The sequence below is a fragment of the Pseudorca crassidens genome, chromosome 1 (genome assembly GCF_039906515.1).
Source record: "Pseudorca crassidens isolate mPseCra1 chromosome 1, mPseCra1.hap1, whole genome shotgun sequence".
Lineage (NCBI taxonomy): Eukaryota > Metazoa > Chordata > Mammalia > Artiodactyla > Delphinidae > Pseudorca > Pseudorca crassidens.
In genome coordinates this window covers 105,768,641-105,793,745 of record NC_090296.1, presented here as the reverse complement: position 1 = coordinate 105,793,745, position 25,105 = coordinate 105,768,641, and the positions used below count along the sequence as shown (strand labels likewise).

General features: G+C 35.6%; 1 protein-coding gene across 9 annotated transcripts in view; it reads right to left on the bottom strand.

Moving 5' to 3' along the window:
- The window catches only part of TCF12 (transcription factor 12), a 380,845-nt gene that overhangs the window by 207,594 nt on the left and 148,146 nt on the right, over positions 1–25,105 (bottom strand). For 8 of the 9 annotated variants that reach the window (XM_067747931.1, XM_067747970.1, XM_067747922.1 and 5 more), the window contains exon 4: positions 22,053–22,126. In XM_067747931.1, coding sequence (XP_067604032.1) covers positions 22,053–22,126 — 74 coding nt within the window. Of the gene's footprint in view, positions 1–13,404; positions 13,467–22,052; positions 22,127–25,105 lie in introns of all 9 variants that reach the window. The other variant, XM_067747987.1, reaches the window with a different exon arrangement.

Here is a 25,105-nt window from a genome sequence, read left to right as displayed (position 1 = left end):
GGGCCTCTCACTGTTGTGGCCTCTCCCATTGCGGAGCACAGGCTCCGGACGCGCAGGCTCAGCAGCCATGGCTCACGGGCCCAGCCGCTCCGCGGCACGTGGGATCCTCCCGGACCGGGGCACGAACCCGCGTCCCCTGCATTGGCAGGCGGACTCTCAACCACTGTGCCACCAGGGAAGCCCTAAAAATCATTTTCATGCATTACTTAATACTTTTATTAAATATGCATATTCTCTAACTAAACAAAGCACCACTCTGCATGTTTTAAAATGTTATCTAAATAGTATACTTTTTTCTATACTCACTTAACAGTCAATATGTAAGGCTGATATATGTTGGAAAAGTGTTAACACTGGTATATACATGTCACTACTGTATAATGTTCTATTTATAAAAATACCACAATTTATCTACCCAGCCCCCTTTTGATGACATTCAGCTCTTCCACTATTACAAACAAGGCTGCTATAAACACTTTAGTAATGTGTCTCTCTGTACACATATGAGAAGTTACACGAAACTTTTTAGGGATTAATACCTAGGAGTAACGTCACCGGCTTACAGAGCATACACAACTTTAAATTTACTAGATATTACTAAACTATTCTCTAGAATAAAAATGTATTATTGTTTAGGAAAAAAAATCTCTTACAAAATCAGAAAGTTCTCCATAGACAACCCCAAACTTCTGAAAGAAAGCTTCCAAAGTCCACTTACAAGCTGTATCTAATTTGTGATGCACTTTCCAGTTGGCAAAAAACAAAGCAATCAGCATTACATTTCCTTATTAGTTCATTAACCCTTATGTAGCTACATTCTTATCTGAAATAGTCTGACCTGGGTGCAAAGGCAATCCTTCACCATAATAAATGTTCGAGACATATTTGTTAAATGAGTTAATCTTCATTAGGCTCCTTAGTTCATCTTAAGGTTCTGTAATTAAAACTGTAGTCATTACACCAGGTGTTGATACAGCAAAATTTGACAGAAGTAAGATATTTTAGTTTGTTGCCAGTATCCTGTCTTAATGCCCAGTGTTGTATAGGCTCTTAGAGCCATGGCAACAGTGTTGGCTGATGCTGATTTTTAGAATCTGACTCACAGACACAATAATTCATAGTTCATGATTAAAACAACACTGCATATCTTAGGACCATAGGATAGGATACTTAGGACCATACTTTTGGATTCTGTAATGAGCCATGGTGATACGTATCACACGTCACTTACACTACCTCTTCCTGCCCCTATGACTAAAGCCACTCATTTTTAAGAGTAAATCTGAATTAAAAGTATAATAGTGAAACAATGTTCTTTTGCTAACTGGTTCATATGGGTGCTGAACCACTGGCCGAGACTTATTTCCTTAAAGATGAAAACAAATAAGTTGAAGGGTCATAGTTGAAGGGTCAGCGATTCCTTCTAGGAATAATCCAGTCTTCATTCAATTTATCTGATTTAAGGTTTTCTATGCCTGCATTAATAATAGGATCAGCATACATTTAATGGTACTACTTGCCAGAACTTGAGTTAAGGGCTTCACTCGTTATCCTTACAACCCCATGAACTATTATTCCCATGTCATAGATAAGGAAATAGGCACAGAAATTTTACATAATTCACCTGGTATACAACAGTAAGTGGCAGGATGGGAATTTAAACCCAGGCAGTCTGACTCCATCCCATCATGCAATGCTGTCTCTCTAAAAATAATTGTTCCTCCCTGGAATTACTGTGAACTGAATGGCTCAATGATAGGCTGGAGCCACACAAAATGAAGAGTGTATTTATTCAAACATAGGTGATAAAGGAATAGAGCCAGGAAAATAGAAAAACAAAAAAAATTTTAAACCACCTAATTTGGCTAGTGGTGCTCAAAATAATAGGGACAGTCAAAAGAGCTTTTGAGAACTTTTTGAACCCATGGATCGTGATGGAGAAAAAGCAAACAAAATGGGAAATGGAAAATCTCCTTTGGTAAGTAGATATCCAGTACAGGCATTCATTCCTCCTGAAGAACATTCCCCTTGCCCAAGGTAGTAATAAACTGCAGCAATCTTCGGTGTAAAGAGAATGCAAACAGAGGCTCCAACAAACCTAGAAGCAAATTTCTACCATTAGGACCAGCAGTTGAGTTCCCTCCTTAAGATGGAGTTTATGATAATAACTTGGCAATTACAGTTAAGAATTATTATTCATTATAACAAAATGGGGAGAAAAATTCTAGAGAAAAACTGTGTAACTCCATTCCAATAAACTAAAGGGGACATCTGAATGACCTAAGTTGTTAGGCAATGAAAATTGCAAATATATATATATATATATATATATATATATATATATATATATATTCCCACAGAGATAAAAATCTTTAGGGTAACAGCCTGAATGAAATCCAACCTCAACCTGAGGCTCAACCAGAGAAAAAGTATCAGATGAGGCATCTAGTCTTCCTTAGGGAATTTGTGATTTGTTCTGCAGCAGTGAAGCTATCCAGATATAGCAACTGAATGTACAAGGATTAGTTATACACAAACCCATCGTCCCCTTCTTCAGTTCCTAGATCTTCAAAACCCATGGTGGTTACCTGGCTAGAGGACCACAGGTTCCATATGGATATTCCAACAAAGAAAGGGCAAAAAAGAAATTTTTATTTCTACGTAATACCAAAGGATGGTAGTGCCCCTATTTTCTGATCTATACAGTTTTTCTTGCAGTGTTCGTAGCAGCTGAAATGTCAGGACTTCCTTTGAAAAGCAGAAAGGCATCACCATCAGATATGAGAGGCAGGTGTAACTACTCTGAAAATATCTGATAAACAAAACCTAACTTTTAGAGATGACTTTTTAATGACAAATGGGCTTCTGAAAACTAAGCCTGGTCCTCTTAGCAGAGACTTCAATACTAAATGAGTAGCTTAGAGAAAGAACTCAGCAAGTTTTTCTTGGATTTTGAACAATCCCTCATTTTTAACTTTAGAATTTTTTTGTTTGACAAAGCATTTAAAATATTTCTGACAAAGCTTCTCTTTCTTAATTTAAGAAAGCATTTTAAAAATTATATTTGTCTATTAGGGAGGGTGGGAGGGAGACGCAAGAGGGAAGAGATATGGGAACATATGTATATGTATAAATGATTCACTTTGTTATAAAGCAGAAACTAACACACCATTGTAAAGCAATTATACTCCAATAAAGATAAAAAGAATTATATTTGTCTATAAATATCCTACAACTGCAGTTTTAGAATCACTGTATTTCCCATCCATATGTTAACACTTCAAAGCTGTATGTAAAGAAACTTTTGTAGATTAGCCTTTACTGCTATGGAGATCAAAGGAATTAAATTCTAAATACATTACCCTCCCTTTTCACGGCACTTTAATAAAGACCCATTACTCACTTTTGCATGTTGTCAACCTCCTTGCTTTTAAGAATCAGCACGTGAAGTATCTCCTTTTCCATCAGTTGCCTAACCAGCAAGGCCTCTCTCTGAGTAACTCCAACATACTGCTGAGTAGTGACCCCTTCGGGGAGCCCTCATTCACCAATGTGAAAAACATATACTAGATTTGAATATGAGCAAACCAACTTTTTTTAATCACTAAAAGCAGGACTTTTGTGGCTACTCAAATGTCTAGATATCATAATTTACTCATATCATACATATATTTATCTAACCAAATTATGTGAATTCATTAAAAAGAAAGCAGAAAAAAAATTAATGTACTAAAAACAGTTCCACCCCTCTTTCATTCTACTAAGAAAAGCATGCACCCTAGAGTGAGTATGAGAAGCAGAGGTGAATCTATTGTCCCCTCAGTTAGTATGAGTTTTGAATGCTTCTCAGTGGAAGCATCTCACTCCATGACCATGATTCTACTGCCTAAGGACAGTATTCTTCATGTAACATGGTAATAAAACACAAACCAGCAACTTCATCAAGTTGCAATCAAACAAATAGCTATCTATTATTAGAGAAAAACTTGGCTCTGATGTGTGTATGTGTATTCTACATATCCAGTTAAATGAAATTGACAAGGAAATTTAAGTGGCATTAATTTCTTAGAATACTTCTAGCTAATACACATAATTAAAAGTAAAAAGAACAACATAGTTATTTCCTTAAAAGTAAAATTATACAGTAATTCAGACATTTAGTCTAAATTGATACTGTTTTACTATATTTGCACCCAGTACAAACTTTTCTGATACTTACAAAAATATAAGATTAGATAAGTACATTTGCACATCATATAAAATTTTCAGATACTGAGAAAAATAGGAGACCAGCATTTCTTTGATAATCAGTACTAGTTCACAGTACTACCAGTCTTCTTTTATATACCTCCTAAGAGAGATAGGGAGATGTGCTGCTTAGATATCATGGCTAATAGTGGCAGAAACTGAATTATCATCTACTTAATCCAATGTGACAATTTCATTCATAGCAGTAACTTAAATTGATTTTTCTCTTTTTTCTGCTTGTCTGCTTTGAGTTCTTATGTTTTCAGTGTGTACTATTAAATTCTATTGTAGATGCCAACAGGTGTGTTTATCAACACTTCTGAGAGGGGATCTTCTTGTCTGTACTCTTAACTTTCTTCTTGTTTTCCTCTTCCCTATAACTACCTCTTTTTTCTTTTACCTGTCTTTTCATATCATTTTAATCTAGTTACTTATGAAATTAAAGAGGTCAAAATGTGCATATGGGAGTGTGACAATGCATAGGTATATGTAAGTACTACTGCCAGTAATGTATCAGGCACCGTGCTAAGTGCCAGAATACAAGGATGAATAAAACAGTCTTTGCCTTCAAGGAGCTCACAGTTCGGAAGAAGAAAGAGACAATATCTGAAAATGTTTTAATAAACTGAGTAATTTTTGTATGAAGTCTGAGCCTCATATGTTTCACATTATAGCTTCCAAAGGCTTAATTACTAATATTAGATTCCCTATTAGTTTAAGGGACAAGTTGTCACGACCCGTGATATTTTAAAAGAAGCCCAAGCCAGTCTGCCAACTTCTAAGTTAAACTTCCTGGGTTGGGTGTAGTTTAGAATATGGCAACATGCCAGCACAGCTTCAAAGCAGAATAAGCAGTGCCATTAAGGCAGAAGAAATACTGCATTAAGAGCTGCTAAGAATGCCCTAAGGCAAAATGAAACGCTGATACCCAGAAAACAAAAATGTCAATAAGCACACCTCTGGTGGCATCATAAGCATCACAGCTAACTTTTACTGAGTGACTACCATATGCTAGCACTGTGTTAAGGGCTGTCAGGTATTATATCAGTTAATTTAAACTATATATTGATACCATATTTTCTCCATCTCATAGATGAGGAAATTTTATCCTAGAGAATTTAAAAAACTTTCCCAGGGTCAGAGAGTGGTAGAGAACTGATTTAAACTTGGGAACTATGACAGCAGATGACTTAATGTTAGCCACTAATTTTTTTTTTTTATATCTCCAGCACCAAGAAATCTGGCAGTAGAATATGTACGTAAATAGAGAATAATTTCTATTGGGCCAGCCATTTTCAAGGTCTCAGAATCCCTTGGTTTCAGGACCTCTTGAATAAAAAATATTTTCTCTTAAAAAATAGAGAACACCAAAAAGCTTTTCTTTATGTAGGACATATCCACTGATATTTACCATATGAGAAATTAAACCTGAGAAATTTTAAAAGCACAAGAACTGTCAGGGCATACATCATCATATATCATGTAGCATTTAGAAATTCCATATTACATTCAGGAAAATAATACTTAAATGGCAAATAAAGTTTTAGTAGTATCAAGAAAATAGTTTTAACCTGAAAGCACTTTAAAAGGGTCTCAGGAACACCGAGAGGTCCCTGGAACACACTAGGTAAACTACTGGATTAGACTATTTACTATATTTTAAAATAAATCATGAACCCCTCATTACCACTACCTTTTCAGAATCTGGAAACCCTGATTGAAAATGATTTATTTATGACAGAGGACTTACTTCAGAGACAAGGAAAAAAGATTCAGGGAAGTCAAGGGGCAGACCTAAGATCACACAGCTAGTCAGTGGCAGATATCTAATATTACTATATTAAAGAACATATTTTTGGTTTCTGATTACAAAGTATCAGTAGACAAATATTTGGGGACAGTTGGTAATAAGGAAAGCAATTACACAATAGTGAAACAGGGTATCAAAATTCCAAAGATCTCTTGAATAAGCCAGTACTTTCAGTGTTGTGCAGGAAAAGCTAATAGTGCTGGCTTCACTTCTCCATTCATTTATAACATGCTACTCATAGGGCTCCTACTGATGAAGCAAATCCATGGTCCCTGTCAGACTAGCTTAACTAAAAACTACATTTCCACTTCCACTTCCAGACAAGATGGAGTAACAGACCAGATTAACCCTCACACTTGAAACAATAAAAAAATAAACAAAATACATTAAGCAGGAGTTTTGAGACACTGGACATGGTCAGTGCAGGACAGTGATCCCTGAGAGAGGGGAAACAAAGTGAATCCTATGATTGCTGGGGGGAAGGGGAGAGGCAGGAGACAGGGAGAAGAGGAGGAAAAGGAAGAAGGAGAAGAAGAGAAGAGATGGCAACTTAGAACTCTATACCTTGTACAAAAAATTAAGAATATTTCAGACACATGGAACATGAAAAACTTATCAGTACCAGACCTACACAATGAGGAATGTTAAAGGAAGTTCTTCAGTCAAAAGGAAAATAACACGAGACAGAAATACAGATTTACACAAAGAACTAAAGCATGTACTCTGGCTACAATGGAATAAATTAAATATCAATAATAAAAACATATCTACAGAATCTCCAAATATTTCAAAATTAAACAATATAACTGTAAATAACCCAAGGGTCAAGGAAGAAAGCAATAGGAAAATTGGAACAGAGCAGGACCCCCCCACCCCCACCCCAAGTACAAAACTGAGCAGTTAATGATTATGACAACAGAGTCACAGACTCAGTGTCTGATGCACAGTCCTGAATTGTTTTACAGATACTATAACTGCTACCACAGGAAAAAAGCTAACTGCATGATGACCAGACTGTAGCCATGACATAAGCTGCTCCAGCTTGAGCAATATTGAATCTATGGCTAGCACAATTCCAAGAACTGGCCTCAAGAGAATGGGATTAACATTATTGCTCATAATAATCTATTTCTTTGTGGGCATCAAAGTAATTGTAGCTTTCTTCACCCGTATATATAAGCAGACAACTAAAATCATCAGCAGAGATGCTACAGACCCATGCTGACACCCTCCACTCTGAGAATATAGCACTCTATGTCAGCATGAAGAAGTTACAAGACAGACCTTCACCCCTAACCCCACAGAAATGAAATGATGTTCTGACAAGTGGGGATTTGTAAGCAGCTCTTTGCAGGAAACCACCCTCAGCAGGAAGCCCCTTTTCTTGTCACTTTAGCAAAGCTATATTGTAACTAACTTTTAAACCAGGTGCCACCATGCTCTACTCATTTCTGGCCCAAGCACACCTTTCAAATCTTTTAACACACAATACCTTGTCTAACTTGTCGGTTCTTTCCATAGATCAAAGAAAAAGAAATGAAGAATAAGCAATGAAATGTAGAAATGAAGATGACCAGATCTCTCCCTTAGCTTCCCCTTCAGTCATCTCCTGAACAAACTGTGTGAACAAGATAACATCTAGAGGAAAATCACAAGAAGTCAACGAGCCTGCGAGCAGTGGCGGGATGATGATGACTCTGACCCCCTATCTGAACGATTAACTGAGATTACTTCCCTCCTTCTCTTTAAAAGTTTCATGGCTGAGCAGAATCTTCGGAGGTGGTTTGTGGGGGATGCTGAGTCCACCATCTGCCCAGATTGCTGGCATTCTGATTAAGAGCACCTTTCTTTTCTACTGTTTGTAAGTTTGTAACTGATTTTGTAAGCGGGAAGTGGCGGGATCTGATTCATTCAGTAATAAAATTATAAAGTATTTTGAACTGAATGAAATGAAAACAGAAAATAGGAACAATTGTGGGATGCAGGTAACACCATGGTCAGAGGAAAATTTATAGTACTAAATGCCTGTTAGAAAAGATGAAAGATCTCAAATCAATGACCACGACTTCCACCTTAAGAAACTAAAAAACAAAGAGCAAACTAAACTCAAAGTAAAGGTAAGAGTAGAAGTCAAACATACTGAAAGCAGAAAAACAATTGAGAAAACCAAAGAAACAAAAACTAGTTCTTCGAGAATGTCAGTAAAAGAGATAAGCCTCTAGCCATACTGATCAGGAGAAAAAGAAACAATTCACCAATATCAGGAATGCGGCAGGGATTTTAACTACAGATCCTACAAATGCTGTGCCAGGCAGACTCTAAGATGGCCCTCAATGATCTATGTCTTCTGGTATTCATACCCCTATATAAGCCATTCCTCTTCAGTGTGACCTGGCCTAAGCGACTTGCTTCCAATCAAAAGAATATTGCAAAAGTGATGGGATGCCATTTCCATAATTAGGCTTCATAATACTGTGCCTTCTATCTTCCTAGCAGACCCCTCTTCCCTTGATGGCTATGATGAAGTAAGCTGCCATGACAGAAAGGCCCAACTGGCAAGATACTGAGGGCAGCTTCCAGCCAACAGGGGACTTTGATCCTTAGTTCAACAAACCAAAAGGAACTGAATCCTGCCAAAAAACACACGATCTTGGAAGCAGATCCTTCCCCAATCAGTCTTTCAGTTCTGGCAAGTACTTTGCTTACAGTCTTATAAAAGACCCTGAAACAAAGGACCAAGCTAAGCTATACCTAATTCCTCACCCACAGAAACTGTGAGTCCATAATGTGTACTATTTTAAGCCACTAAAATTGCAGTAATTTGTTATTATAGCAAGAGATAACTAATATAAATATTTAAAAGGTAATAGAGAATTATTATGAACAACTTTATGCCAATAAATTCAACTTAGATGAAATGGACAAATGGATGTATTTCTTAAAATACGCAAACTAACAAAGCTCACTCAAGAAAAAAATTGAATAGTTCTTATCTACTAATAAAGTTAAAATTAAAAGCCATCTCTCAAAGAAAACTCTAGGCCCACATATCTTCACTGGTAAATTCTACCAAATATTTAAAGAGGAAATAATACCAACATTACATAAATTCTGTCAAAAAATTAAAATGGAAGTAATAATTCTCAACTCATTCTTTGAGGACACTATTATCATGATATCAAATTCTGACTGACAGTACAAGGGAAAAAAATCATACAGATCAGTATTACTCAAATATAAAAATTCTTAACAACATTTTAGCAAATTGAATTCAACAATATATAAAAGAACAACACATAGTAATCCAGTGCTATTTATCTCAGGGATGCAAGGTTGGTTTAAAATTAAAAATAGTAATCAATATAATCCCACAGTAACACACTACAAAAGAAAATCCATATGACCACCTCAATGGATGCAAAAAAATTATTTTAATAAAATCCAACACCCATTTTTGATAAATATTCTCAACAAATTAGGAATAAAAGGAAATTTCCTCAATCTAATAAATCACATGAATGAAACATATAACTAATGTCATGCTTAATGGCCAAAGACTGGTTGTTTTTCCAACATCAAGAACAGGGCAAAGCTATCCGCGCTTATCACTTCTATTCAACACTGTACAAGAAATCATAACCAATTCAATAAAGGGGAAAAATCCAGATTGGAAAAGAAAAAGTTAAATTCTCATTATCCAAACAGAAAATCCTCCAGCATGTACAAAAAAACTACTACAGCTAGTGAGTTTAGCAAGGTGCAGGATATAAGGTCAATATACCAAAACTTATTATAGTTTTTATATAAGGCATGAACAACCAGAAATTTACATTTATAACAGCATCAAAAATTATTTCGTGATAAACTAAAGATGTGTAATATGTGTTCACTGAAAACTATAAAACATTACTAACAGGAATTAAAGAAGACTTAAGAGAAAGTTATACTATAGTCACTGATCAGAAGATTCCACATTGCTAAAATATCAATTCCCCTTAAATTGATGAGATTCTATGCAACTAAAACCCCAGAAGATTTTCTAGAAACAGATATGCTGGTTGAAAATGTTTCAGTGTATATGTAATGTACCTAGAATAGGAAAAACAATTTTGAAACAGAATAATTAAGGTTGGATGACTTACACTACTTGATATCAAGATGTATTTTAAGGTACAGTGATCAAGATAATATGGTATCGATGTAAAGGTTTAAAAATAATCAATGGAACAGAACAGAGAGTTCAGAAATTGATCCTCACATACACAGTTAATTGATTTTCAACAGAGATAACAGGGGAATTCAGTGGGGAAAAGGACAATCTTTTCAACAAACAGTGCCAACAAAACTGGATACTCTTATGCCAAAAAAACAAACAAACAAAAAAATCAATTTTGACCCTGACTTTATACTTAACCAAAACTGAACGTGCAATGGATCACGGATCTAAATTAATGGTTAAGTATATAAACTGTCTAATTTACTATTTCTTGAGACTGTTACTATCAGTCAAACAATTCATATGTAACACAGAAGGATTCCACGGTAGGAAAAAAAAATGTGAGAAGAAGTATATTCTATTCCTTTCTTAAAGATTTATAATTTACAATAATATTAAAAACTGAGACACATAATACCAACAAGGAAATCTAATTTTCTTTAACTCAATAATACATAAATATATTGGACCACAGAGCTCTGTATTTATATATTGTTTATTAATAACCTATTGAGCCCAGTTCTAGAAACTCTGATAGTGTTCAAAAATTTTTGTTTTACATGTTAGGAATTAAGTCCAGAATAAGTAACTCATCAGTCCTCTGTTCTTTGTATTACAAAACATCATTTTCACTTGATATGCCCTGGAGGTTTTATAACCAAGTATTGCTTATATTTTTGTGCTTCTACTCTCGCTGGGCCTTCATTACTACAACTTTTATCATTCTGTGGTATAACCATCTGTTTTTCTCATGAGAAGGAACACTCCTTTTGCCCAGGAAATGTGGACTGCTCATTTTCATTCTGCCCAACTAATGCCAGTGACTAGAAAATAGTGAAATCTCAATAAGTGCTTCATAAGTAAAAAAAAGTGGGAGAAAAAAGGATTTTCATGTGAACAGCGCACAAACTAAAATATGGACACCCAAGAGACGACTGTAAAATTCTAAACTGGGAAGGAAGATACTGAGGAAAAGTGATCTAAGAGAGCAAGGTAGGGTTGCTGGAAAATGAAGAAAATATTTACAGAGCAAGAACTCAGAAAAGTCTAAACTTAATAAGATTTCATGGTATCACCAATGCAGAGAAGACATTTGGTTCAGTACAGGTGATATTTCACTGCTCAATTACTAAATAATTTCCTATACTATACACCAGGAACATGATTGCTTCATGCAAAAAGCAGCAGATTGATAATGATATAAAACCACACGAAAATAATTACTTCATTTGACAGCACAAAGGATTAAGTATCTGTTCAATATGTTGAAGGAGAACAGTCCGAACTTCTTATTCTCAGAATAAAAATGTTAGAATATATAACAAAAGTACATCACAAAAGGAACTGACATTAGTTGATCATGCTAAGCCTTTGACATACATAAGCTCATTGAGGATCACTACCTTGTGAGGTAGATACCTTTCAAACAGATTTGAGGAATTAACTGAAGCCTCCTCTTTTAAAATCTACATTCTGTCATAAGAATGTAGATTAATAAGAATCTACGTTCATAAGAACCTGGATTGGCCAATTTTATTTTTCCCAATAATCTCCAAATCCCAAGATCTGTTCATCTGTAATGAACTTTTCCAATAATTTCAATTTTATAAACATAATTAACTTTTCCTGACTTATAGGACCTCTTGGTGGGCATTTAAAAACTGCAACAGGTCCCCCATCTTGTTCAGGACATACTCCAGGAATTCAAAACAGCTGTCTTTCTAAGGAGCATCCAAGACTTGTAAAATTCTTAACATGGTTTTATATCAAAATGGAGTAACTTTTCATGAGACTGACTGTAAAAAGAGGAACACTTATAGACTTCTTAATAAATTACACATATGTGCTAAATACTTTATGCCTCTACTTAATTCTCACACACTTCTTATGAGATAAATCTCTTTGCAGATGAGAAATCTGAGGCTCAGAGATTAAGTTATTTTATCCTTTCCAAGGTCAAATACAGTGGTGATACCAGGAAGCAAATTTATCTGATTCATTCCATGGCTTATATTTTTAATGTATAAAATGTGAATAATATTTTTATAATAAATAATGATAGTGACATCATCTTACAACTTCTAGAGTATGTGTCAAAGTCCTGGACAAGTAGTGATAACAACTATTTTGGGGTCTCTCTTAAACTTCAGCAAGTGTGATATGATCCAAAGGGACAGTAATTTAAAATCATACTGCCTGGTTACTACTCTTGTGTGCTTAATATCTGGTAAGTTATCTACCTTCTCTGAGCCTCAATTTCTTCACCTCTAAAATGGATGGGATTTTTTAAATGGCTTCTTGATGAGCTGGTATGAAGCTTAAAAAAGGTAACATGTGAAAGGTTTTAAACTATATTGTGACAAATGGTAGTTGTAAATATTGTTACTAATTAAAACAGGCTAAGCAGGTCTAAAAATGTATTCTGCCAGAATCTACCCTCCATTATTTTCTCATGAATAAGAAACATTTAAATTTATAGAAAATAACTTTTTTAAAAAGCTGTCAGAAAATAAATCCTCAACAATTACAAAAAAGGATGTAAGAGAGATTCAAAGATTATTATGTTTTGACTTCCACTTGTTAACTTTAAAGACCCAACACTGAGAAGATTAAAAAAAAAGAGAATTGTAAAGATCAATCCTGATAAAGATGCTATTTCACAGGCATACAAAGTTAAATGAAACTCACAATGAGGTGAGAAACTGACATACAGGCTCTTTCCAAAAGATCTATGTTAGAGCATCTCAACAGGCATTGTCCCTGTTGAATGGCTAAACTGAAAAAATAGGTTTGACTGGCTTAAAAATGGGAAAGTGGACAATCTGATAGCTATGTGATTTCTTTCATTTTAAATATCTGCTAGCAAGAGATTTAAAGGAGCTTACATCATCTTAACCCAATTTCTCCTTATCCAAAAACATTACGATTACAATTTATAGGCAGGTGCTGTTTGAATACGACCAAGAGTAACAAACAACATTTTCTCTCATGGGTTTATTTGAACCTAACTTTAAAATACACCCTTTTCTTACCCATAGTTTTCTTCACATTCAGAACATTCAGAAGGAGCAGTTACATAACAAAACAGAGATTAATGGGAACATAGATGCAATATATAGAAAACACTTACTTTAATTCTCTGTCCCTCCTGTCTTGCTTTGCTATTTAACTGCTTCATCTCGTGTTTTGTACCTGAGATCAAGAGGCATAAAATACTATTTCAAAATTTGTGTGTCCTTTCTAATTATTGCATTTGATCCCCTAGTAGCTATAAAACCTATACCATTATCCCCCTCAAAAATAAAAACAATGCAAACAGTAAACAATCTAGAGAAAATATGTGCTCTAAGGGAGTGAACTTTATGACCCATCAACGCTGACAAGTGCGGGACAGTAAGTAAAAACTATTTTATTTACTTTTTATTCACACAACTAGATTTTCCCATTTGTAAGGGAAGCTATTTATCAAAATCAAACAATCTGGTAGTTGTATAACACAACCACAACTAACTTGTCAAAGGCTAAATAAAACACATGGAGTTTAATTCAGGAGTCATCATTCTCTGGGGGTAGTGAGTCTACATGATTTCATATTTTCTTCATTCACCAAGTGTGCCAGTTTCTTTTTCCTTTGTGACATCTCTCCTCTCTCCAATATTTTGTGATCTTGATCCTATCATCCCAATCTAAGTCTTATTTCATCCTAAGTGGGCCTGTGTAGTAACATCATATCAGATTATCCAATTTCTTGTGTTTGGATCCATCCTTCATACCACAGTATATTGATATTTATAAAACCCTTTGTGCCATTCCCTGTGTCAAAGTTTATTTTTAATTGGTTCTCTATTTCTCAAAGGATAGACTTTATTTCTTCTACAGAAAGGTTATCTGCCTTATCACACTATTCACCTACCAAGCAAGGTGATTTACTATTTTCTAAAGTTTGTGATTTTGGTGCCTCTGTAACTTGTGGTCCCATCATTCTACATTTCCAGAAAGAGCTGTCTTCCTTTCAACCTTATTCACACAAATATTGTTTGTCCTACAATATTCTACTCAAACTCTTCCTATTCTATTAAGTCTTTCCTGACCACTCAAAGGAATTTCTCCCTCTCCTGTAATCTCATGGTAATCAGTGAAATTACTTTGGTAATTAATTATTTGTTGCCTAATTAGAGCTTCTCACTGCTGCCTTAAAAGAGTTAAAAGTTTTACAGTTTATTGAAAATAAAGATGACTTGGTAAGTATGACTTGTATTTCCAACCATATTTCCTGAACTCTAAGATACACATTTATTCACTTTTGACATTTCAGAAACTGAGTGCATCTACAAATCTCAGCAGGGTAAAACTGGGGAACCACAGAAAGAGCAAGTTCCTTAAAAGCAGGCAGACAACACTGTCATCCTTATTTACAAGGGTAGCTCTCATGCCACTGTGCTCTGCTGGGAGAAGAAAACAACATGTTCTCTCTGCTCCTAGGTACTCCCAAGGCCCCTACTGTCAAATGTAAATGAACTACACACCAGGTTCTCTCAAAACTCCACCCAGTATAACCCTTTCTGGAGTCAGAATGACCTCTGTTTGTTTTGCATAGATAACATGTGAAGGGAATTAAGCCCCTATTATGCCATCTCCAACTTGCTACCCATCAAACTTCAAAGTGGTTATTAGCCAAACTCTTCCATATATATGAAGGAACAGATATTGAATACTTGCTAAGAATGGAGAGAGCATTAAGCAAAATTAAAGATCCCTTTAGCCACATCTGACAGAAATGGTCCAGAGTTGTTAGAGAAGTAACATTAAATGGATACAGATAACCTTTCGGACTCATTTTAGTGTCCATAGAATCTGAAAGCTCTATGTTTACTCTAGTTGAATTTTTATTTATTTTTGTTTCCTTTAACCCAAGTACCTAATCTATGGCTTTATGTATGACTCTCAGAAATCTAGAACAAATTCTGAATCCTTGTACCCTAATATTTTCATTTTTCTACCTGATCTGGTCTTTCAGGCTGCCATCCACATGTATTCCTGACAGCTGATCTGAGAAATGACCACTGCTGGTGCTTTTTAAATAAACTGTACCCTCATATCCCTTCACTGCAACAGGTAGCACAAGTCACACAGTATGTTTACAATGAAAGAACTCAAAACATATCAACTATTTATCCCTTAACAGAAAGTCCCTGAGATTATTTTGTGCTGAGTCATACACAGCAGCAAAGCTAAGTATTTTAAAGCCAACTCATCACCACATAACTGGTTTTCCCCTTCTCCACTAATAGGCCTAAGTCCGGAACTTCAGTAAGGTAGTTATTATTAGTATCCACCACCTCCGGCCCCCACAACCAGTGCAAAAGGGAAAAGCAAAAAAATGTTTGAGGCAAAGAGAAGCAACGTGCCTAGAGTCATACAGCTAAGAAATAGGAGTGCCAGAAACAGCACAGGCATCTTGATTTCAACATTCAAGCTCTTAAATTGTACACTATTCTGCCTCATGAAACACTATACCTGCCAGGCAAATTTTTAAAAAAATCAAATAATGTCCAATGCCCTCTTTATCAATTGCAGATTCTCTTCTTTTTTCACCTTTGTCCTCTCTCTCCTCCCATTCCTTCAGTATATGGCAGAAAATTTAAGACAATTCTTTGAGTTGGGAAATTCTAAGGTAAGGGGGTTAAAAATACTAGCACAGAATTCAGAATATGTGAGTTCTAGGCCAGAGTCTGTCATTAACTAGGCAAACTTTCTGACCAAATCTCATGTGTATTTTGTATCAACAGCACACATCTCAACCTAGCCAAATCTCATACTCTCTTAAGTTTCCTCCTCTACGAACTAAAAGGACTGGATATAAATAAAACACCTTCTAGTTTTGAAAATTCTTCTAGCTTTCAAAATTTGAATATTGCAAAATGGGGAGGGAAGGAAGAACAACACGAGCAAGATTGTTTCATTCTGCAAACCATATTATAAAGAGAAGGGGGGGGAGCTTCCCTGGTGGTGCAGTGGTTGAGAGTCTGCCTGCCGATGCAGGGGACACGGGTTCGAGCCCCTGTCCGGGAAGATCCCACATGCCGCGGAGCGGCTGGGCCCATGAGCCATGGCCGCTGAGCCTGCGCATCCGGAGCCTGTGCTCCGCAACGGGAGAGGCCACAACAGTTAGAGGACCGCGTACCGCAAAACAAAAACAAAAACAAGAACAAAAACAAGAGAAGGGGGGGGCTTCCCTGGTGGCGCAGTGGTTGAGAGTCCGCCTGCCGATGCAGGGGACACGGGTTCGTGCCCCAGTCCGGGAAGATCCCACATGCCGCGGAGCGGCTGGGCCCGTGAGCCATGGCTGCTGAGCCTGCGCGTCCGGAGCCTGTGCTCTGCAACGGGAGGGACCACAACAGTGAGGGGCCCGTGTATGGCAAAAAAAAAAATAAAAAATAAAATAAAGAGAAGGGAAAACCATGGTAGAAACTTAGCAATTAGAAAAAATAAGCACTCAAACTCTACTCAATTGAATGTTGTTCCTTTTCGAAAAATAACTACCACAATGGGTTATATGTAACCTGAAAATACTTATGATTAAACTGCCAACTCCTGGGCATTGATGGTACCTATAAATATAATTTCTATTAGTGGTTACCTACCAGTGAACTCATACCTTTTAAATTAAGGAATGCAAAACTCTGTATTGTAGGAAAGAGTATCAACAGAAAGACTTCTCTTTCCTATGAGCCCTCTCATAACCCCTTGCCCAGGGTATAAACTGCAACGGTACTTCGGCACTGTGAGCTTGGCCTAGGTTGGGTAGCAGAGCTTAAAAGGGCAGGAAAACCAAGATGACATGGCCCCTTGGAATTTCCGTAAACTAAAATGATCAGACAATATTTTTGAAACAGAATTTGTACATGAGGAAATATAAGCATGAAAATACATAATAAAATATTAGATATTTGGAGAAAATAATAATGGTGGTAATAATAGTAACAGCAGCTTTCATTTATTGTATCAATAAATGAAATACTTCATAGCTATTATTATACTCCATCTTTACCAAAATCCTACAAAGTATCTGTAAGATTATCATAATTATAGAGATTAGAAACCTGAGGCACAAAGAGGTTATGTAATTTGTCCAAGGTCACAGAGCACAACTCTTCAGAGGCTGTGATCTTAAATAAAATGCTTCACTAAGCAGTGTCATCAATCAGGGCAATAATTTGTAAGCACAGAAGAAAGCCCTATAACCATTAATTAATACCACCACCACCTACTTCAAGCTTCACCAGCTTGTATCAATTTCGGTTCTTTCCCCTCCTCGAACTCCAAACGCAATTAATCTAGTATATCTAATGATTCTTCCTCAATCTGATTGTATTCAGCAAACACATACAGAGCATTCCTTATATATAAAGCATTATACAGACAAAAACTTTTATATCAAAGTTTCTCAGAAGACTTCTGCATTCCCAAGAAAGAAATTGCAGGGGAAAGGAAATCAATTTTATTTATGTCCTTTACAAATATAAAAGAAGTAAAAGTATAGTATTAATAAGCATGACTGAATCAGAAAACAATTCTTATTCATTACACTTAGAATGCAGCACATTTGCAAATGTATTCATTCATTTAAGCTTGTTTGTTACAAATAAATCTAGTTGATAAATTCTGACATATATAAGATTAAAGCCAACACTTATAGAACACTCACTATGTACCAGACACTGATCTAAGCACTGCCCACTGTACATGTATCTCATTTAATTCTCACAACAACCTTGTAAAGTAATTATTATTATCCCCATTTCACAGATGAGTAAACTGAGGTACAGTAAATTTAAGTAACTGGACAAGAATCACACATGCTGTAAGTGGCAGAGCTGGGATTCATCCCAGGTAGTCTGGCCCCAGAGTATGTGCTCTTAATCACTGCCTCCTAAAGAGGGGGTGGGGGTTGGGGGGTAATCTGAAACTAGAATAAATCATTAACACTGTAGAAAATAAGAAAAATCATGATATTCTCTGGGCTTTATGCCTGGTTACAAAGGTCAAATATAGAAAACATTCATTTGTAGGAAAGAATAAAAAATAAGGGAGGGAGGGGACAAAGTCATTAATTAATTATACCTCTGCCCATGTCTAAATTATCTGAGATTAATCGCTCCTTTCAGTCTCTGGTGCTTTAAATTCAATCACCACTTTCACAAATTTCTGAAAATAGAAGCGCTATTCAATCATGATGATGCTTTTATCTGTTCACGTGTGTGTTTTTGTTCTGCACAGGTGGGGAGTAGGTCAACTGTGCTGTGGGTAGTTCTGATAACCGGAAACTCAACCAACCACCTGTACGCTATGAGGCTACTTTTCTGGTGGTTTTGGGAAAAACAGGGAAGACACACTAGAAAGAGCTCTGCTGTAGTGACTTTTCTTACTTCTGAAAATGGGCATAGGGTGAAACACTGAAAAGAAGTTTGTGGCCTCTTAGCCACACACTTCCATAAGTGGAACTCACTTATGCATCAAGGTTACTAGAGCAGAATGGTATCTTCATCAAAATTAAAGTCAGGACCTATTAGGCAAAAAGTATAAAGAGAAAAAATTCTCCTTGAAAAGTTGTTAAATAAATATTGATCTCAACCCTTCATGATTCTGTATAGCCAGTTGTGTACACTAAAATGTATAGTAATACAGTATTAATAGAGTTCATATGCTAAATACTGCTTTACAGTACTGCAAAAAATTATTTTCTCCCTTATAGTTTTTTTTGAAAAGTTGTTAAATAAATATTGATCTCAACCTTCATGATTCTGTATAGCCAGTTGTGTACACTAAAATGTATAGTAATACAGTATTAATAGAGTTCATATGCTAAATGCTGCTTTACAGTACTGCAAAAAATTTTCTCCCTTATAGTTTTTTTTGAAAAGTTGTTAAATAAATATTGATCTCAACCTTCATGAATCTGTATAGCCAATCTTGTACACTAAAATGCATAGTAATACAGTATTAATAGAGTTCATATGCTAAATACTGCTTACAGTACTACAAAAAAATTATTCTTTCTCCCTTATAGTTTTTTTTTGGCAGTATGCGGGCCTCTCACTGCTGTGGCCTCTCCTGTTGCGAAGCACAGGCTCCAGACGCGCAGGCTCAGCGGCCATGGCTCACGGGCCCAGCCACTCAGTGGCATGTGGGATCTTCCCGGACCGGGGCACGAACCCGTGTCCCCTGCATCGGCTGGTGGACTCTCAACCACTGCACCACCAGGGAAGCCCCCCATTTTGCAGTTTTTAGATACCTTTTTATCACGACGTACCACAAAAAGTAAAATTAAAAATTTTTCTATTATTAATGTAAAATCAAATTATTTATTAAATGAGATTTTCCGTGATGGAAGTGTGTTATTTATACAATATAGTAAAGTCTAAATAAATGTCATTCACATAATTTCTACAAAGGCATCTGCAATTTCATTAAAGCTTAAATTGAATTTTACTAACAATGTGTCAAAACTAGCTTTTGGCCAATATCATTATTTATTTCTAAATTTTAAAAACTCACTGTATTAAAATACTAACGAGAATTAAGTACTTTGTTCAACTGAGATTCTTATTAACAAAATTGTATCCATCTATACTCATAATTATGAAAAACATGGTCAAGGTGGTAAAAGGTATTTAATAATAAAACTCAGAAAGTTGACAATCTTCCTATAAAGGAGTGCTGAGGACAGCTTCAAAGATAACCATAAATGTCTCTCCCTGATGAGAAGAGTTCAGGGGAGAAATAAATGGTTTGAAATTGTAAATAAAATATAACATCTTGACTAACACAGAATCATGACTAGGATAAAGGAAAAAAGTTATTGGAAGAGTAGATTTCACTGGGAACAAAAAGAAAGGAGGACGGTAAATCACTGTTCTATCAGATCACTCAGTAGCCAGGCAGGGAAAAAAATGTGTGTGAATATAGTGTGTGTGTGTGTGTGTGTGTGTGTGTGTGTGTGTGTGTGTGTGTGTGTGTGTGTGTGTGTGTGTGTGTGTGTGTGTGTGTTCGCGTGTGTATGGCTGTATGGGATATCTGGAGATTAATCTGGATTTTTATGATAGAAAACTACTATAAAATCAATTTAACTTTTCACTGTACATAACATACACTGAAAAAACAAATTAAGAATAAAAAACTGCATTTCACATTTGACCTATAGATCAAATAGCAAAAAGAAAAGCAAGATTTGCTTTGAAGTCCATATCTAAAGGTAAACTTAATTTCAGGAACATGAAATATATAAATGTTTGGATATATTATTATGGTCTCTTCTCCTAAAATCCTATTCAGTACTCAGGTAGAAAAACACTGAAAGCTTGAAAGGGAAGTAAGGTACAAAGGCACCATTTAATGTATATTAAGAAATAACATGTTATCACACAGTAACTCAAGGCTCTGAAAGAAAATAATCCAGTATCAACTAGTATTGTCCTCTAAGATATAAAATCCCTACTTCAGAATCGAAACAGGAAACCTATCTTTCCTATTCACAATATTATTCAAAAAATAAAAAAATTTTAAAGGTGGAAGGAAATTTGGATATCAACCAGTTTACCCACAAGATAAAATATCACGTCCAAGATTAAGTAGCAAGTTCAAAGTAGTGTCAATAGTAGATCCTGTGATACCCAGGACAGTGCTGTTTACACTACAACTCAGCTTTCACAGCACTGATTTGAGAGAAGGAAACACTAAAACCCATGTTTAACAGTCTCTCTCTACAGTTTCCTGGATTCCACAGGACTATCCCAGTTCTTCTCCCAAGTATTTAAAATAAATTAAACATATTTACAGCCAAATATAATAGCAAAACCCATATTTTAGTAAGTATTTTCACTCAGCATTTTTCAATGCAAAACAGTGTAACCCATATGGAGACTATGAATTCCAATCACATTATTCAGGTTTTCTTCCACTTAAACCAATTTGCTTCTAGAGTTAAGTGCCCATAAATTTTATGCTTGTCTATTCTCTCTTGGTTAATTCTGAGAGAAATAAATAGTTCATTATTCATTCAAAGTATGACCTTTTGGAAAAGGTAGCTCTTAACCTCATCAATTTACTGCAGAATCTGGGGGCACAGCCTTTAATTTTATTCTCAATTCTTTGGTCTAATTTTCAGTCTCTCAGTCTCATTTTTTAAAGTTTTGGGGAATTTTTTTGTTCTTTTAATTTCTGTAAAAGGCTCTGAACTTTTAACCTTTCATTGTATAGCATGTTAGCTTGGTCCTATTTTCTCTTAACTGCCAACCAAGAAACGTCATCTGTTGTATCTGTTTTGATATGCTTCCAAGAGACAGGGCTATAGAATCCCTGATACAAATCGCTGATGACTACTATAGCAAGAACGTGAAAGGGGAGACTAGAAGCTGGTCCTCTGAGAGCTCTCAAGGCAAATAAACAATACAAGAAGAAAAATGACTATGTTTAGAGATTACTTAGTGAGGCATTCCAAGCTCTTCCAGCTTTAGTAAAGGGTATTACAAGCAGTTGAGGTGTAGAAATAACATCAAGAATATTTCTTTCATTGTAGGACATAAAATGAACTCCCATAGTATGACAGTTAAGGGAAAGAATTAAAGCTACTATGAAGGTACTGGGTATTCTAATATATTCCCATAAAATACATTAATCTTCACTTCTCTTAGGAAATAGAACTCACATATGAAAGAACTTACTTATTCTGCCAAATTATCTTTACAATTTTAATCAAGGGTTGATGAGCAAACTTACTCTAGATGAGTCATAAGAGGGGCTTGGTTGACCACTTGTTCCCCAAGATGTTGTACCTCCTCGTTCATCCATACCTAAGGAGAGAAGAAAGTAAACAATATAAATCCAAGAGGATACAATGATGGGTTTTGTTTGGTATAGCAGATAATACAATTCAGTGGGTGGTATCTGCATTTGATTGGAACTGGCTGTGTATCAATCCTTGCCTCCGAAACCTGCAGAAATAAGTTACTTGGGAGTATCTTTATCACTGCTCTATACAATGCCCTACATAAATTGCCAATGTAGGTCTTTGGAGATTTTTGAACAGAGCATAAACTAGGTCTCTCCACCTGTCTCCACCCACTGCTACTTCTAAGAGTAGATGAATGCCCCACCCCCAACTTTCTAAAGTTTAGTACTGCCTCCATGAATATACGAAGTGAATAAGGGTTAGAGAAAATGAAGCAAGTCAAACAAGTGCTCAAGTTAATAAAACTGGTTTCTATCAAAGCACTGAGTAGCTATTCTTAACTGAAGACATCAAACTATATCAAACCATATCAAATCAACATTAATTATATCAAAACTAATCAAAATGATGTGACAACTCATCCTAATAAAATCTCCTCTAAAATCTGATTCTAAATGAGGAGATCTATTCTTAAGAAAATTGCAAAGGAAGACTCAATGTGACAAGGATAAATTACCATTAACAACAAAACAGTTCACTATCCTCCTTAATGTACCTTCTGAAGCTTTGGCTCCATTATTTTCACCTTCCAATCAATCCCCAGAAAAATCTGAAAGAGTTGGAGATCTCTCAATCCAGCCATTTCTCCCTTTTCTGTTTTGAAGACCAGCCTTTCTCATCCTTGACTCCTAACAGGGTACACTTTCCCAACCCCTTCTGAGACTCTTTCTATGATGAAATACAAATGGTTGACTTTTTTTTTTTTTTAAACATTATAAAATAGTATATTTAATTTGATATAAGCACATTCTAAAATCTCAAGTAGATGATTTGACAAGAAAATATAAATTTTTTTTTAACATCTTTATTGGGGTATAATTGCTTTACAATGGTGTGTTAGTTTCTGCTTTATAACAAAGTGAATCAGTCATACATAAACATATGTTCCCATATGTCTTCCCTGTTGCGTCTCCCTCCCTCCCACCCTCCCCATCCCACCCCTCCAGGCTGTCACAAAGCACCGAGCCAATATCCCTGTGCCATGCGGCTGCTTCCCACTAGCTATCTACCTTACTGCGTTTGTTAGTGTGTATATGCCCATGACTCTCTCTCGCCCTGTCACAGCTCACCCTTCCCCCTCCCCATAACCTCAAGTCCGTTCTCTAAGAGGTCTGCGTCTTTATTCCTGCTTTACCCCTAGGTGGTTGACTTCTTTTGTTTCATTCTTGCATGAGAAAACTCTAGATGTTACAAAAACAAAATTCTGTTAAGTTTAGAACCTCTTTTTCTTCAAAAAAATTCCTTGAAGTCTTCTGTGATTTAGATGAGAAGTGGTCTGTACTAAGTTAAATGCTACAAATTCTCCAATAACTAGCCACGATTCCCAAGGCTCTTTCATAGGGACCGAATTGTCAACTGAAGGACTAGGTGACAAAAGCAAGGAAAGGAAGTCAGTACCCAAAGTAAAATTTACTAATTCAGTTAGTAGGACCCTAATTTATTCTTTTTATGAATCTGTACTTCCCATATCAAAAACAATACAGAGAAAAGATGGGTACCTACTATAAATAACACACTAAGCACAATTTCAAATGAATCAGAAGCTTTAAGAACACACAGATTATATGTAAAAACAAAACAAAACAAAAACAACAACAAAAAAAGTGTTTTTGTTTTGTTCATTCTTGGAGAATTCTTATTGAAATTCTAGATTTAAGAAAGATTCTACAAGTCTGGGGAGTATCATGTAAAAACACACCTTGTTACTAAATATTTCTCCAGTATCCAGTTACCTGTGGTCTATTTTTCAAGCATTTTCTTTGCAATCAACACTGTAGAATAGCAGATAGGATTCCAATGAGACCCAATCCAAGACAAAGACTACTATCAATCTACAAAATCCATTAATATAAAGCTACTTACGAAACTGCAAATAATTTTAGGAAAAGTTTTATTTAAAAAGATCATACTTTCCATTTGTAACTTTTTTCCTAAATGAGTTATATTTTTAAAATATCATATATCCAAAGTAAAATGCAAAAGTAAATTGGCTCCTGAAAGCAGGGTCTCAAATATTTGCACACCCATGTTCACAGCAGCATTATTTACAATAGCCAAAATGTAGAAGTGACTTCAGTGTCCATTGACAAATGAATGGATAAACAAAATGTGGTATATACCTACAGTAGAATATTATTCAGTTTCAAAAAGGAAAGAAATTCTTACACATGCTACAACCTGAGGACATTATGTTAAGTGAAATAAGCTAATCACAAAAGGACAAATAGTATATGGTTCCACTTATATGAGGTACCTAGAGTAGACAAATCCATAAAAAGCAGAATGGTGGGCCTGGGGTTGGGGAGTAAATATAACTTTCATTGATTTAGAACATACAATGCAAACTTATCTTGATGATCCTATTTCTAATGAAAATAATTCATTTTATGACTCTGAATTGCCTTTTATCAAATAATTAATAAATACGGGGGCTATGTGTTATTTTAAATACATTTGTAAAAGAAAATAAATGGGTATCTGCTATAGAAAACATCTCACACAAAATTTTAAGTGATAAATGAAATTCTGTGAAAACACATACTTAATTCTTATCAAGTGACACTAATTACTTCCACAACATGAAAGAAGATCAAAGATTAATTAAATAAAATTGTAATTAATTAAGCCACCAACTAAAGAGTACTACATACCAAGGATACAAGACATGTAGAGGGCTCAAAGGATGCTACAGAATAACAAGGATCTGGCTAGGGTTTAAAAGAGCTCTACAGCTTTATTGTTAATGTATCTAGACTCTGAGCAGAAGATCGTGGCTGGCACTGACAAAGGCAAGAGTCATCCTTTAGCATCAACGACTCCT